The 14,280-nt window shown below is 45.2% G+C and overlaps 1 protein-coding gene across 2 annotated transcripts in view; it reads left to right on the top strand.

Moving 5' to 3' along the window:
* The window catches only part of LOC141113256 (lysosomal protective protein-like), a 98,486-nt gene that overhangs the window by 67,215 nt on the left and 16,991 nt on the right, over positions 1–14,280 (top strand). For both annotated transcript variants that reach the window (XM_073606271.1, XM_073606270.1), the window contains exon 13: positions 7,783–7,872. In XM_073606271.1, coding sequence (XP_073462372.1) covers positions 7,783–7,872 — 90 coding nt within the window. The remainder of the gene's footprint in view (positions 1–7,782; positions 7,873–14,280) is intronic.

Raw genomic sequence — 14,280 nt, forward strand, 5'->3', positions numbered from 1 at the left:
TATCGGAATCTGGAAGCCCCCTTTAACAAGGTGACCCCCAGATCCCGGCCCCCCCCCTGTGTGAAATGGTAAGGGGGTACATAAGTACCCCTACCATTTCACGAAAAAAGTGTCAAAAATGTTAAAAATGACAAGAGACAGTTTTTGACAATTCCTTTATTTAAATGCTTCTTCTTTCTTCTATCTTGCTTCATCTTCTGGTTCTTCTGGCTCTTCTGGTTCTTCTGGTTCTTCCTCCGGCGTTCTCGTCCAGCATCTCCTCCGCGGCGTCTTCTGTCTTCTTCTCCTCGGGCCGCTCCGCACCCATGGCATGGGGGGGAGGCTCCCGCTCTTCTCTTCTTCTCTTCTTCTTTTCTTCTCTTCTTCTTTTCTTCTCTTCTTCTTTTCTTCTTTTCTTCTTTTCTTCTTTTCTTCTTTTCTTCTCTTCTTCTTTTCTTCTTCATTTTCTTCTCCGGGCCGCTCCGCAATCCATGCTGACATGGAGGGAGGCTCCCGCTGTGTGATGGCGCTCCTCGTCTGACAGTTCTTAAATAACGGGGGGGGGCGGGGCCACCCGGTGACCCCGCCCCCCTCTGACGCACGGTGACTTGACGGGACTTCCCTGTGGCATTCCCCGTGACGTCACAGGGAAGTCCCGTCAAGTCACCGTGCGTCAGAGGGGGCGGGGTCACTGGGTGGCCCCGCCCCCCCGTTATTTAAGAACTGTCAGACGAGGAGCGCCGTCACACAGCGGGAGCCTCCCTCCATGTCAGCATGGATTGCGGAGCGGCCCGGAGAAGAAAATGAAGAAGAAGAGAAGAAGAGAAGAAAAGAAGAAAAGAAGAAAAGAAGAAGAGAAGAAGAGAAGAGCGGGAGCCTCCCCCCCATGCCATGGGTGCGGAGCGGCTCGAGGAGAAGAAGACAGAAGACGCCGCGGAGGAGATGCTGGACGAGAACGCCGGAGGAAGAACCAGAAGAACCAGAAGAGCCAGAAGAACCAGAAGATGAAGCAAGATAGAAGAAAGAAGAAGCATTTAAATAAAGGAATTGTCAAAAACTGTCTCTTGTCATTTTTAACATTTTTGACACTTTTTTCGTGAAATGGTAGGGGTACTTATGTACCCCCTTACCATTTCACACAGGGGGGGGGCCGGGATCTGGGGGTCACCTTGTTAAAGGGGGCTTCCAGATTCCGATAAGCCCCCCGCCCGCAGACCCCCACAACCACCGGCCAGGGTTGTGGGGATGAGGCCCTTGTCCTCATCAACATGGGGACAAGGTGTTTTGGGGGGCTACCCCAAAGCACCCTCCCAATGTTGAGGGCATGTGGCCTGGTACGGTTCAGGAGGGAGGGGGGGCCGCACTCTCGTCCCCCCCTCTTTTCCTGCGGCCTGCCAGGTTGCGTGCTCGGATAAGGGTCTGGTATGGATTTTTGGGGGGACCCCACGCCGTTTTTTTTTTTTTTTTTGGCGCGGGGTTCCCCTTAAAATCCATACCAGACCTGAAGGGTCTGGTATGGAATTTAGGGGGAACCCCACGTCATTTTTTTTTTTTTAATTTTGGCCGGGGTTCCCCTTAATATCCATACCAGACCTGAAGGGCCTGGTATGGAATTTAGGGGGACCCCCACGTCATTTTTTTTTTTTAATTTTGGTTCGGGGTTCCCCTTTGGGGAATTCCCATGCCGTTTTTATCAATGAACTTCTATGTGTATTGTCGGCAATGCAATAGCCGCGGGTAGTTTTAAATGAGTTTTTTCCTTCAAAATGTCATTTTGCTGTCAGACTGTTCTAAACACAGGAAACATGCGCCCCTTTACAGGCACACTATAGACACCCCCCAGGTACGAAATTTAAAGGGATATTACACTTTTATTGATTGACTTTAAGTATTATTAAAATCACTGCTCCTGAAAAAACGGCCGTTTTTAAAACTTTTTTTTGCATTGATCCATGTCCCCTGGGGCAGGACCCAGGTCCCCAAACACTTTTTATGACAATAACTTGCATATTAGCCTTTAAAATTAGCACTTTTGATTTCTCCCATAGACTTTTAAATGGTGTTCCGCGGCATTCGAATTTGCCGCGAACACCCCAAATTGTTCGCTGTTCGGTGAACTTGCGAACAGCCAATGTTCGAGTCGAACATGAGTTCGACTCGAACTCGAAGCTCATCCCTACTCAGGACCCACTAACAGGCCAGATTTTAGGTATTACCTTGGGGAGAGGCAGACTAGAATAGTGCAATCACTGATCAGCAAATTATATCACCTGTGATGTACTTCAGTTATCTTACAAACCTGGCCTGTTAGTGGGTCCTGAGGACCTGAGTTGAGAACCACTGCTTTAAATAGTGTTTGTTGAAAAACCTCAATCTGTGGATAGGAGCGTTTTAAAAGAGGCCAATGTTTCTTGATGACTCTAAAAACCTGCTCGCTGTAACTGTGAAATTGCATCAAAAACGGTAATCGTCTCGTCTGTGGTCTATGTCTCACTGAAGCTGTACCCATCTCCTCCTGCTCTATCTTTTTTACTTCTTGTGAAATAATGTAATTGGGATATCCTTGTTCCTGAAACTTAGAACACATTTCTTTCATTCTTAAATTCCTCACGGTTTCATTACTAACTATTCTCCTGACCCGCAAAAGTTGGCTTCTTACAATGGAACTGAAGATATGGGGGGATGAAAGCTGTCAAACAATAGTAACTGATTCCTATCAGTCGGCTTGATATACAAATGGGATTCCATCCGATTGTTATCAATGTAAATCCTGGTATCCAAAAATGGAACAGATTTCCCCCCAATGTTGATTTTGAATTGGATCTCATGAGAAAAAATCTCATCTCATCAAAAATTGATCCTTAACCACTTCCCGCCCGGCCCATAGCAGATGTCGGCCGGACGGTGGTTCAGTTATCCTGACTGGGCGTCATATGACGTCCAGCAGGATAACATGGGGGCGCGCATCGCGGCGATCGGTGGAGCGGTGTGTCAGTCTGACACACCGCTCCATCGATCTTGGTAAAGAGCCTCCGGCGGAGGCTCTTTACCACGTGATCAGCCGTGTCCAATCACGGCTGATCACAATGTCAATAGGAAGAGCCGTTAATCGGCTTTTCCTCACTCGCGTCTGACTGTACATTTATGAATGACTTTGAACACATCTTTCAGAATGAATTATTTAAAAGCCATTGCGCCATTGATGATGGTTTTTGTCATATGGCGGGGCAACATGGAATCGCTACTTGCCTTTGATGTGATGCTGAACGATTTTTCTCATGAGATCCAATTCAAAATCAACATTGGGGGGAAATCGGTTCCATTTTTGGATACCAGGATTTACATTGATAACAATCGGATGGAATCCCATTTGTATATCAAGCCGACTGATAGGAATCAGTTACTATTGTTTGACAGCTTTCATTCCCCCCATATCTTCAGTTCCATTGTAAGAAGCCAACTTTTGTGGGTCAGAAGAATAGTTAGTAATGAAACCGTGAGGAATTTAAGAATGAAAGAAATGTGTTCTAAGTTTCAGGAACGAGGATATCCCAATTACTTTATTTCACAAGAAGTAAAAAAGATAGAGCAGGAGAAGATGGGTACAGCTTTCAGTGAGACATAGACCACAAAAGAGATGATTACCGTTTTTGATGCAATTTCACAGTTACAGCGAGGAGGTTTTTAGAGTCATCAAGAAACATTGGCCTCTTTTAAAACACTCCTATCCACAGATTAAGGTCTTTCAACAAACACCATTTAAAGCCTTTAGAAGGAATAAAACGCTGCGAGACGCATTGGTGAGATCAGAGTATAGACCAAGGGAAAACATATCTAAAATGACATTTCTGGGTAAGAAAAGGGTGCTTTCCCTGCTTGAGTTGCATTCAATGTAAGCTTTTACTTAAAGGTGACCAGTATGTTCATCCTGAAAATGGAGATAAGGTTGCGATTAAAGGATTTTTTACATGCCAATCCTCATATGTGATCTATATTCTGTCCTGCCCATGCAAATTGTTGTATGTTGGTGAAACAACCCAAAAGATTAAAGACTGAATCGCACAGCATCGCAGCACCATTAGATTGAAACAACCAGGGCTGCCAGTATCAAGACATTTTTTGGAGAAAGGGCATCAGGACTCAGATTTAAGATTTATGGTGCTTGAGGAGGTTCCCTGAGACAGAAGAGGGGGTGACAGAATATTGAGACTTAAGCAGCTAGAGGTTTGGTGGATCAACAGGTTACGATCCCTCTATCCAGATGGGATGAATAGGGACTATGATTTGTACCTATTTTTATGACGATCCAGTTAGCGACTTTTTAACATTTTCTATTTTCAGATATTCGCATCTATTTTTATGATGATCCAGTTAGCGACTTTTTTACATTTTCTATTTTCAGACAGTCGCATCTTGACACATGGGAATAAGTGGGAATTGATCAGAAGGATGAAAATCCTATGAAGTCCTGATTGGAATTTGTGGACTACATGTCTATTGCACCTGTATGCGATTTTTTCATTTAAGATATTTTTATCTAGATGATGAATGAAAACATGTTTATATGGAATCATTGATGTTTTGATTGTGACACTATGAGTTGAAAAATTTGTTTTATCTCTTTCTCAATCTATTTGGCTTGTGCAGGCATCTGTTTGCCTAGGTAGGAAACAAATTGGAACTGATATGGGGTTAATGTTTTTCTCCTTTCATTTTGGAAGCATGGGACACACCTGTGGGGTAACACCGACTTGTACTAGAGTTTTTGAACAAAAGAGGGAATCAGTCATAGAATTTTCACACAAAGCCATAAAGCCTGAGGAAGAGCAGGGATGCTCGCAACTGTATACAGTAGCTGCAATTGATGTACATGACGACTTTGATGATTTGAAGATTCAGTAAATATATTTGCATTGGAGAACGTGTCCCTTCGTTTATGTTAATGGATATCGGTGGAGAACAGGGAGTCCACTTTGACACCATTCCAGTATAACAGCAAGGACAAAGAAAAGGCAGTAACCCACCCAAAGTTTTTATCTATATATATATATATATATATATATACACACACACACACACACACACACACACACACACACACTCTTATAAATGTTAGGGTGACATCCCCACTGGGCTGAAGATAAACTCTGCAAAGCAAAGAGCTGTGGAAGGGGCATAGCAGGCTCCACCCACTGCAGAAAACGACAGGAGGGGCGGAGACAAGAATGGCCACCATGCACAAGGAGAGTAAGCAGCAGTGACTGGTCTTTATTACAGGAAGCTTTCACACAAGGGCAAAGTTTTACAATGGATTACTTCACAGATTGGGACTAAGAATACACAAAGCACACCAAGCTTCAAGTAAGAATACATATGATCCTTGTAAGTAGACTATAGCTGCTTGTTTTCCCAGAGTCCAGCTTTCAGTGACCTAATTTCACACAAGAGACATACTTCACCTTAAAGTGGTTGTATACCCAATATGATGACTTTTCTTCCTGTGGACAAGTGCAGGTTTTATAATTATTTGCTTTAGAAGAATGTCTCTTCACCTGCTTGCCTTGCGAGTTATAGGTATATTTTTGGCTAATGACATAGCCCGCGCATGCGCCGTATGTCCACATTTTCCGGCAAGCAGAGACCCTGCCGGAAAAATGCAGTGTCTATGCCGGGGCTGCATCATTTCCGATTGTCGACGTCAGCCCCGACATCCCACGATGCTTCTAAGTAAGCCAGTCTGATTCGCTCGACGTTCGTTACTAACTGGAAACGAAGAAGAGGCTTGGATGCAGCTTTTAGTGCGCATGCACGGGATTACGGAGAGGAAAATTAAATGCGGGTGGAAGTATATTAGACTACAGACATGGAAGACCACAGATGATACGGCGATGTCTATTACAGAGCAGCAGCGTTTGGAATCTAAAGTGTTTTTACAGTAAGAATGAATTTTGGGCTTACTCTAATGCCCTGTACACACGGTCGGACATTGATCGGACATTCCGACAACAAAATCCATGGATTTTTTCTGACAGATGTTGGCTCAAACTTGTCTTGCATATACACGGTCACACAACGTTGTCGGAAAATCTGAACGCGGTGACGTAAAACACGTACGTCGGGACTATAAACGGGGCAGTAGGCAATAGCTTTCGTCTCTTAATTTATTCTGAGCATGCGTGGCACTTTGTGCGTCGGATTTGTGTACACATGATCGGAATTTCCGACAACGGATTTTGTTGTCGGAAAATTTTATAGCAAGCTCTCAAACTTTGTGTGTCGGAAATTCCGATGGAAAATGTGTGATGGAGCCTACACACGGTCGGAATGGAGCCGACAACAAGGTCCTATCACACATTTTTCGTCTGAAAATCCGACCGTGTGTACGGGGCATTAGTGCCCATTCTATTCTAAATAAAAAAAAACAGGGGAGCTGCGCTTAAACTGATTGATCTGTGAGACAATATTCCATACGCTCACAATTCCAAAGCTAGTATACCACAACAGGTGAAACCGTGATGAAAAAAACACAACCTCTACCCAGTATGGATACACTGCTACGAGATAACAATGCAAAATAAATTGCAACACTACAGTGAAAAAATATCCAGTGACTAAATGATAAATGGTGACTGAATATAAGTGATGAAATTAAATCACAGAACTCAAAAAATGTCTAGTGATTTGAACAATGAAGTGGTGACTAAATGTAAATAATAAACATAAGTTAACATATAGAAAACAAAAAGTCCAATCATAGGAGTGCAGTTCGTTTGTTTTCAGCAGACAGTGGGCTGAAGCTGGCTGACATCACAGAGCCGGTCCAGGCTCCGGAAAGATCGCGACTATATGGTCGGAATCTGCCCACATGCCAGGACCGGCACCGGGCTCAGCCTCTCAGCGAGCCTCTGAGAGCCTGAGCTAGCCACTTCCACCCCTCTACAGCCCAGCACCCCAATGGGGGGGGGGGGGCAGAGCAGACACCAGTTCTCTGCTCAGGGAGCTGTGAGAACCAAGTGATTGGCAGTGTGTGATTGCTCAGTTCTCAGTCTTAGAGCCTGCAGGGGACAGATGCAACATCGGATCGATGCTGCATCCACCTAGCTAAGTATGATTCTGAAAAACAAATACCCCATACTTCTCTTTTAAAATCGATCAACCGCGGATCGCGTTTCAGAGGGATGACAGGGGCCTCCGCACATCTGAACAAGCCCTTACTTACTGTTTCCTATTTAACATCTCACAATAAGCGTAGCTCTGATCTGGCCCACATGCCCCTGACCCTATAGCAGCCATCTGTAGAGGTATTTATGCTACTGGTATTGATGGCACATAGTAGACCATAATGACCAATTAGGTATCCCTTTATTGCAGACGGATGGAGGGGATATGATTTTTTTCATAAACCCTTACCTCTGACTTCGGACGACCCTTTTAGGGGTTCTCTACATAGTTACACAGTTAGTCCAGTTAAAAAGCACAAGACAATCCAGTTCAACAAAGAGGCCAGTAGGCAGGCCCCCAATCATGTATCCATCGTGATTGGCTGTCACACGATCAGAAGCCTGTCCCGCTGCATCCCAATCATAAAAAGTGGCCAGAAGCTATCAGTGATAGCTCAGTCACAATGCTGAAGGTGCCAAGTGAGCATGCTTCCAGCACAAAACAGTGATGACAGCTGTATGTATATATGTGCAATACAACATTAAAGCCCACTGCCACACATATATGACCTGTGGTGTTAATATGTAAGCCTGCATGTGTTTTGTATTGTAAGCTAAATTGATGGATTTTCCTTCTCTGTAGGGCTACCGTATTTTTGTATACAGTGGAGATACAGACATGGCGTGCAACTTTCTAGGTATTGAATGGTTTGTGCATTCCCTCGAACGAGAGGTAAGTGTATTTGTGTCTACTGTTTAGTGATAAAGCTCACCTACAGCCTAAACAATTATGAATATAGTAGAGAATAGGGATGAGCCGAACACCCCCCTGTTCGGTTCGCACCAGAATAGGGATGAGCTTCGAGTTCGAGTCGAACTCATGTTCTACTCGAACATTGGCTGTTCGCAAGTTCGCCGAACAGCGAACAATTTGGGGTGTTCGCGGCAAATTCGAATGCCGCGGAACACCCTTTAAAAGTCTATGGGAGAAATCAAAAGTGCTAATTTTAAAGGCTTATATGCAAGTTATTGTCATAAAAAGTGTTTGGGGACCCGGGTCCTGCCCCAGGGGACATGGATCAATGCAAAAAAAAGTTTTAAAAACGGACGTTTTTTCAGGAGCAGTGATTTTATTAATGCTTAAAGTCAAACAATAAAAGTGTAATATCCCTTTAAATTTCGTACCTGGGGGGTGTCTATAGTGTGCCTGTAAAGGGGCGCATGTTTCCTGTGTTTAGAACAGTCTGACAGCAAAATGACATTTGGAAGGAAAAAACTCATTTAAAACTACCCGCGGCTATTGCATTGCCGACAATACACATAGAAGTTCATTGATAAAAACGGCATGGGAATTCCCCACAGGGCAACCCCGAACCAAAATAAAAAAAAAAAAAAATGATGTGGGGGTCCCCCTAAATTCCATACAAGGCCCTTCGGGTCTGGTATGGATATTAAGGGGAACCCCAGCCAAAATTTAAAAAAAAAATTGACGTGGGGTTCCCCCTAAATTCCATACCAGACCCTTCAGGTCTGGTATGGATTTTAAGGGGAACCCGCGCCAAAAAAAAAAAAAAAAAACGGCGTGGGGTCCCCCTAAAAATCCATACCAGACCCTTATCCGAGCACGCAACCTGGCAGGCCGCAGGAAAAGAGGGGGGGACGAGAGTGCGGCCCCCCCCCCCTCCTGAACCGTACCAGGCCACATGCCCTCAACATTGGGAGGGTGCTTTGGGGTAGCCCCCCAAAGCACCTTGTCCCCATGTTGATGAAGACAAGGGCCTCATCCCCACAACCGTGGCCGGTGGTTGTGGGGGTCTGCGGGCGGGGGGCTTATCGGAATCTGGAAGCCCCCTTTACCAAGGGGACCCCCAGATCCCGGCCCCCCCCCTGTGTGAAATGGTAAGGGGTTACTTACCCCTACCATTTCACTAAAAAACTGTCAAAAATGTTAAAAATGACAAGAGACAGTTTTTGACAATTCCTTTATTTAAATGCTTCTTCTTTCTTCCTTCATCTTCTTCTTCTTCTGGTTCTTCTGGCTCTTCTGGTTCTTCCTCCGGCGTTCTCGTCCAGCATCTCCTCCGTGGCGTCTTCTATCTTCTTCTCCTCGGGCCGCTCCGCACCCATGGCATGAGGGGGGAGGCTCCCGCTCTTCTCTTCATCTTCTTCTTCATCTTCATCTTCTTCTTCTTCTTCTCTTCTTCATCTCTTCTTCCTTCTTCATTTCTTCTGCGGGCCGCTCCGCATCCATGCATGGAGGGAGGCTCCCGCTGTGTGACGGCGTCTCTTCGTCTGACGGTTCTTAAATAACGGGGGGCGGGGCCACCCGGTGACCCCGCCCCCCTCTGACGCACGGGACATGACGGGACTTCCCTGTGGCATTCCCCGTGACGTCACAGGGAAGTCCCGTCAATTCACCGTGCGTCAGAGGGGGGCGGGGTCACCGGATGGCCCCGCCCCCCGTTATTTAAGAACCGTCAGACGAAGAGACGCCGTCACACAGCGGGAGCCTCCCTCCATGCATGGATGCGGAGCGGCCCGCAGAAGAAATGAAGAAGGAAGAAGAGATGAAGAAGAGAAGAAGAAGAAGAAGAAGAAGATGAAGAAGAAGATGAAGAAGAAGATGAAGATGAAGAGAAGAGCGGGAGCCTCCCCCCTCATGCCATGGGTGCGGAGCGGCCCGAGGAGAAGAAGATAGAAGACGCCGCGGAGGAGATGCTGGACGAGAACGCCGGAGGAAGAACCAGAAGAGCCAGAAGAACCAGAAGAAGAAGAAGATGAAGGAAGAAAGAAGAAGCATTTAAATAAAGGAATTGTCAAAAACTGTCTCTTGTCATTTTTAACATTTTTGACAGTTTTTTAGTGAAATGGTAGGGGTAAGTAACCCCTTACCATTTCACACAGGGGGGGGGGGCCGGGATCTGGGGGTCCCCTTGGTAAAGGGGGCTTCCAGATTCCGATAAGCCCCCCGCCCGCAGACCCCCACAACCACCGGCCACGGTTGTGGGGATGAGGCCCTTGTCTTCATCAACATGGGGACAAGGTGCTTTGGGGGGCTACCCCAAAGCACCCTCCCAATGTTGAGGGCATGTGGCCTGGTACGGTTCAGGAGGGGGGGGGGGCCGCACTCTCGTCCCCCCCTCTTTTCCTGCGGCCTGCCAGGTTGCGTGCTCGGATAAGGGTCTGGTATGGATTTTTAGGGGGACCCCACGCCGTTTTTTTTTTTTTTTTTTGGCGCGGGGTTCCCCTTAAAATCCATACCAGACCTGAAGGGTCTGGTATGGAATTTAGGGGGAACCCCACGTCAATTTTTTTTTTTAAATTTTGGCTGGGGTTCCCCTTAATATCCATACCAGACCTGAAGGGCCTTGTATGGAATTTAGGGGGACTCCCACATCATTTTTTTTTTTTAATTTTGGTTCGGGGTTGCCCTGTGGGGAATTCCCATGCCGTTTTTATCAATGAACTTCTATGTGTATTGTCGGCAATGCAATAGCCGCGGTAGTTTTAAATGAGTTTTTTCCTTCAAAATGTCATTTTGCTGTCAGACTGTTCTAAACACGGGAAACATGCGCCCCTTTACAGGCATACTATAGACACCCCCCAGGTATGAAATTTAAAGGGATATTACACTTTTATTGTTTGACTTTAAGCATTATTAAAATCACTGCTCCTGAAAAAACGGCCGTTTTTAAAACTTTTTTTTGCATTGATCCATGTCCCCTGGGGCAGGACCCAGGTCCCCAAACACTTTTATTGACAATAACTTGCATATTAGCCTTTAAAATTAGCACTTTTGATTATTCATGTTCGTGTCCCATAGACTTTAACGGTGTTCGCGTGTTCGAACGAATTTTTTTCCTGTTCGCATGTTCTGGTGCGAACCGAACAGGGGGGTGTTCGGCTCATCCCTACACCAGAACATGCGAACAGGAAAAAAGTTTGCTCGAACACGCGAACACCGTTAAAGTCTATGGGACACGAACATGAATAATCAAAAGTGCTAATTTTAAAGGCTTATATGCAAGTTATTGTCATAAAAAGTGTTTGGGGACCCGGGTCCTGCCCCAGGGGACATGGATCAATGTAAAAAAAAGTTTTAAAAACGGACGTTTTTTCAGGAGCAGTGATTTTAATAATGCTTAAAGTCAAACAATAAAAGTGTAATATCCCTTTAAATTTCGTACCTGGGGGGTGTCTATAGTATGCCTGTAAAGGGGCGCATGTTTCCCGTGTTTAGAACAGTCTGACAGCAAAATTACATTTGGAAGGAAAAAACCCATTTAAAACTACCCGCGGCTATTGCCATGCCGACAATACACATAGAAGTTCATTGATAAAAACGGCATGGGAATTCCCCACAGGGAAACCCCGAACCAAAATTAAAAAAAAAAATGACGTGGGAATCCCCCTTAATTCCATACCAGGCCCTTCAGGTCTGGTATGGATATTAAGGGGAACCCCGGCCAAAATTAAAAAAAAAAATGACGTGGGGTTCCCCCTAAATTCCATACCAGACCCTTCAGGTCTGGTATGGATTTTAAGGGGAACCCCGCGCCAAAAAAAAAAAAAAAACGGCGTGGGGTCCCCCCAAAAATCCATACCAGACCCTTAGGAGAACAAGAGAATATTGATGGGCTCAAGACTTTATAGGCACAATAATGAAAATGATATGTAATTAAAATATTATTTTATTTCGAAATTATTCTTTTAAAAAAAAGAGATGGAAGATAGAAGATAAAGTAGGACATACACAGTTTACAAAATATGCACTCCATACATAGTTGATTGGTTGGTAGAAAAGATAAACGAAACTTTAGAACCAACAAGAGACATTGATCTATATAATTACAGTACATTTCGTTAAACCAAACGCTATGTGATGGTGGCAGTCAGATTCTGTATAAGCTCGACATGTTACGCGCCGCATGCGCTTCTTCAGGAGCACAGAATTAAGATACTGTAATGAATAATACAATTTGTAAAGAAAACAACATCCGTTTATGTCTAATATACAAACTAGTATTAAAACAATATAGTAGAGTAGTAAAAGAGGCTGTTCTTAAAACATCAAGGGGGTATCCGTCCTGCAATGATCAAGCGGAGCAAAGGCAATGTGGGGACGAATGTAACATGGTATAAATCAATAATAGGGAGATAAAGTAAGTTGTGGAGTATAACTTAATATGTAGAGTCAGGTAGGGTTGAGGTAGGAAGCGAAGGAAATGGGAGGGGGGGGGGGGAGGAAAAGGGAAGGGGAGATGGGGGGGGGGGGGAAGAAGAAAGGGGGGAGGGGGAGAGAGAACAGGGAAGGGAATGAGGTGTGGAGGGAAGGACTGGGAGAGGGGAGGGGGGGGGGGAGAGAAGGGGAAGGGGGGGGGAGGGGGGAGAGAAGGGGAAGGGGGGGAGGGAAAATAAGGAAGGGGAAAAAAAAAAAAATATATATAAAAATAAAAAGGCTGAGTATATTTAAAGAAACGGTTTGTAGGATTGAGCTTCGTTGATCCCAAGGGGGAAGGTGGCACTTAGGCGTTCTATCCATAAGGTTTCTTGCTGGCACACTTTTTTGTCCCAATCTCCACCCCTGGGGTCAATTGGGATTACTGCTAATGCAATAAATGAAATGAGAGAAATATTAAATTTGTGATAGAGGTCAAGGTGCCTACTGACTGCTGTCACCATTTTCCCTTCACCAGAGTAATAAACATGGTCCCTGATTCTGCAGCGTAGGTGTCTAATAGTCTTCCCTACATAGAACGCGCCACATTGGCATAACATCAAGTATACCACTCCTTTTGTATCACAATCTGCATAGAATTTAGGCGTGAATTTATCTCCATTTGGTAATGTGAAGGAATTTCCTTCTTTGATCCATGGGCAGAAGGAACATTTGCCACATTGGGCCATTCCTAGTTTAGGTTGTTTCAATTTGGGGGTGGTAACAAAGTAGCTTGAAGTTAATTGGTCACCTAGGGACCTTGTTCGTTTAAATGTGATTTGGGGAAAAGGACTAATATATTTGTTTAAAATGGGGTCCTCCTGGAGGATAGGCCAATGTTTATCAAGTATGCCCCTGAGTTTTTGGTGTTGTAGAGAAAATTTAGTAATAAATCTTACTGGGGCACTGGTAGAGACATTTCTTCTGCTTAAAAAGTAGGGAATTTCTTGACTGGCGGATGGCTTTGTTGTATGCGCTCCGTAGTATGGTTTTATTATAGCCTCTTGCTAATAGTCTATGGCGGAGCGCCCGGGCTTGAGATTTAAATTCCTCTAGATGCGTACAGTTGCGGCGTAGCCTGAGATATTGTGCATAAGGTATACTTTTAATAAGCGATCTAGGGTGAGCACTTTCCGCATGTAGTAGGGTATTCCCTGCCGTTTCCTTTCTGAACAAGGTGGTCGCTAAACAGTTCTCTTGGTCTTTAAAGATAGTTAAGTCTAGAAAAGTTATTTGATTCAAATGGGCAGAGGTAGTAAACTTAAGATTCATCGAGTTATGGTTGATCATTTGGATGAAATCATCCAAAAGATTGTGGGTACCTGTCCACACTAGGAAAATATCGTCTATATACCTCCGCCATATGAGGATCTGATCAGTGTACCAGACCCTTATCCGAGCACGCAACCTGGCAGGCCGCAGGAAAAGAGGGGGGGACGAGAGTGCGCCCCCCCCCTCCTGAACCGTACCAGGCCACATGCCCTCAACATTGGGAGGGTGCTTTGGGGTAGCCCCCCAAAACACCTTGTCCCCATGTTGATGAGGACAAGGGCCTCATCCCCACAACCCTGGCCGGTGGTTGTGGAAGTCTGCGGGCGGGGGGCTTATCGGAATCTGGAAGCCCCCTTTAACAAGGGGACCCCCAGATCCCGGCCCCCCCCTGTGTGAAATGGTAAGGGGGTACTTACCCCTACCATTTCACTAAAAAACTGTCAAGAATGTTAAAAATGACAATAGACAGTTTTTGACAATTCCTTTATTTAAATGCTTCTTTTTTCTTCTATCTTCCTTCATCTTCTTCTTCTTCTGGTTCTTCTGGCTCTTCTGGTTCTTCCTCCGGCGTTCTCGTCCAGCATCTCCTCAGCGCTTCTTCTATCTTCTTCTCCTCAGGCCGCTCCGTACCCATGGCATGGGGGGAGGCTC

Source organism: Aquarana catesbeiana, linkage group LG12 (assembly GCF_042186555.1).
Source record: "Aquarana catesbeiana isolate 2022-GZ linkage group LG12, ASM4218655v1, whole genome shotgun sequence".
Taxonomy (NCBI): domain Eukaryota; kingdom Metazoa; phylum Chordata; class Amphibia; order Anura; family Ranidae; genus Aquarana; species Aquarana catesbeiana.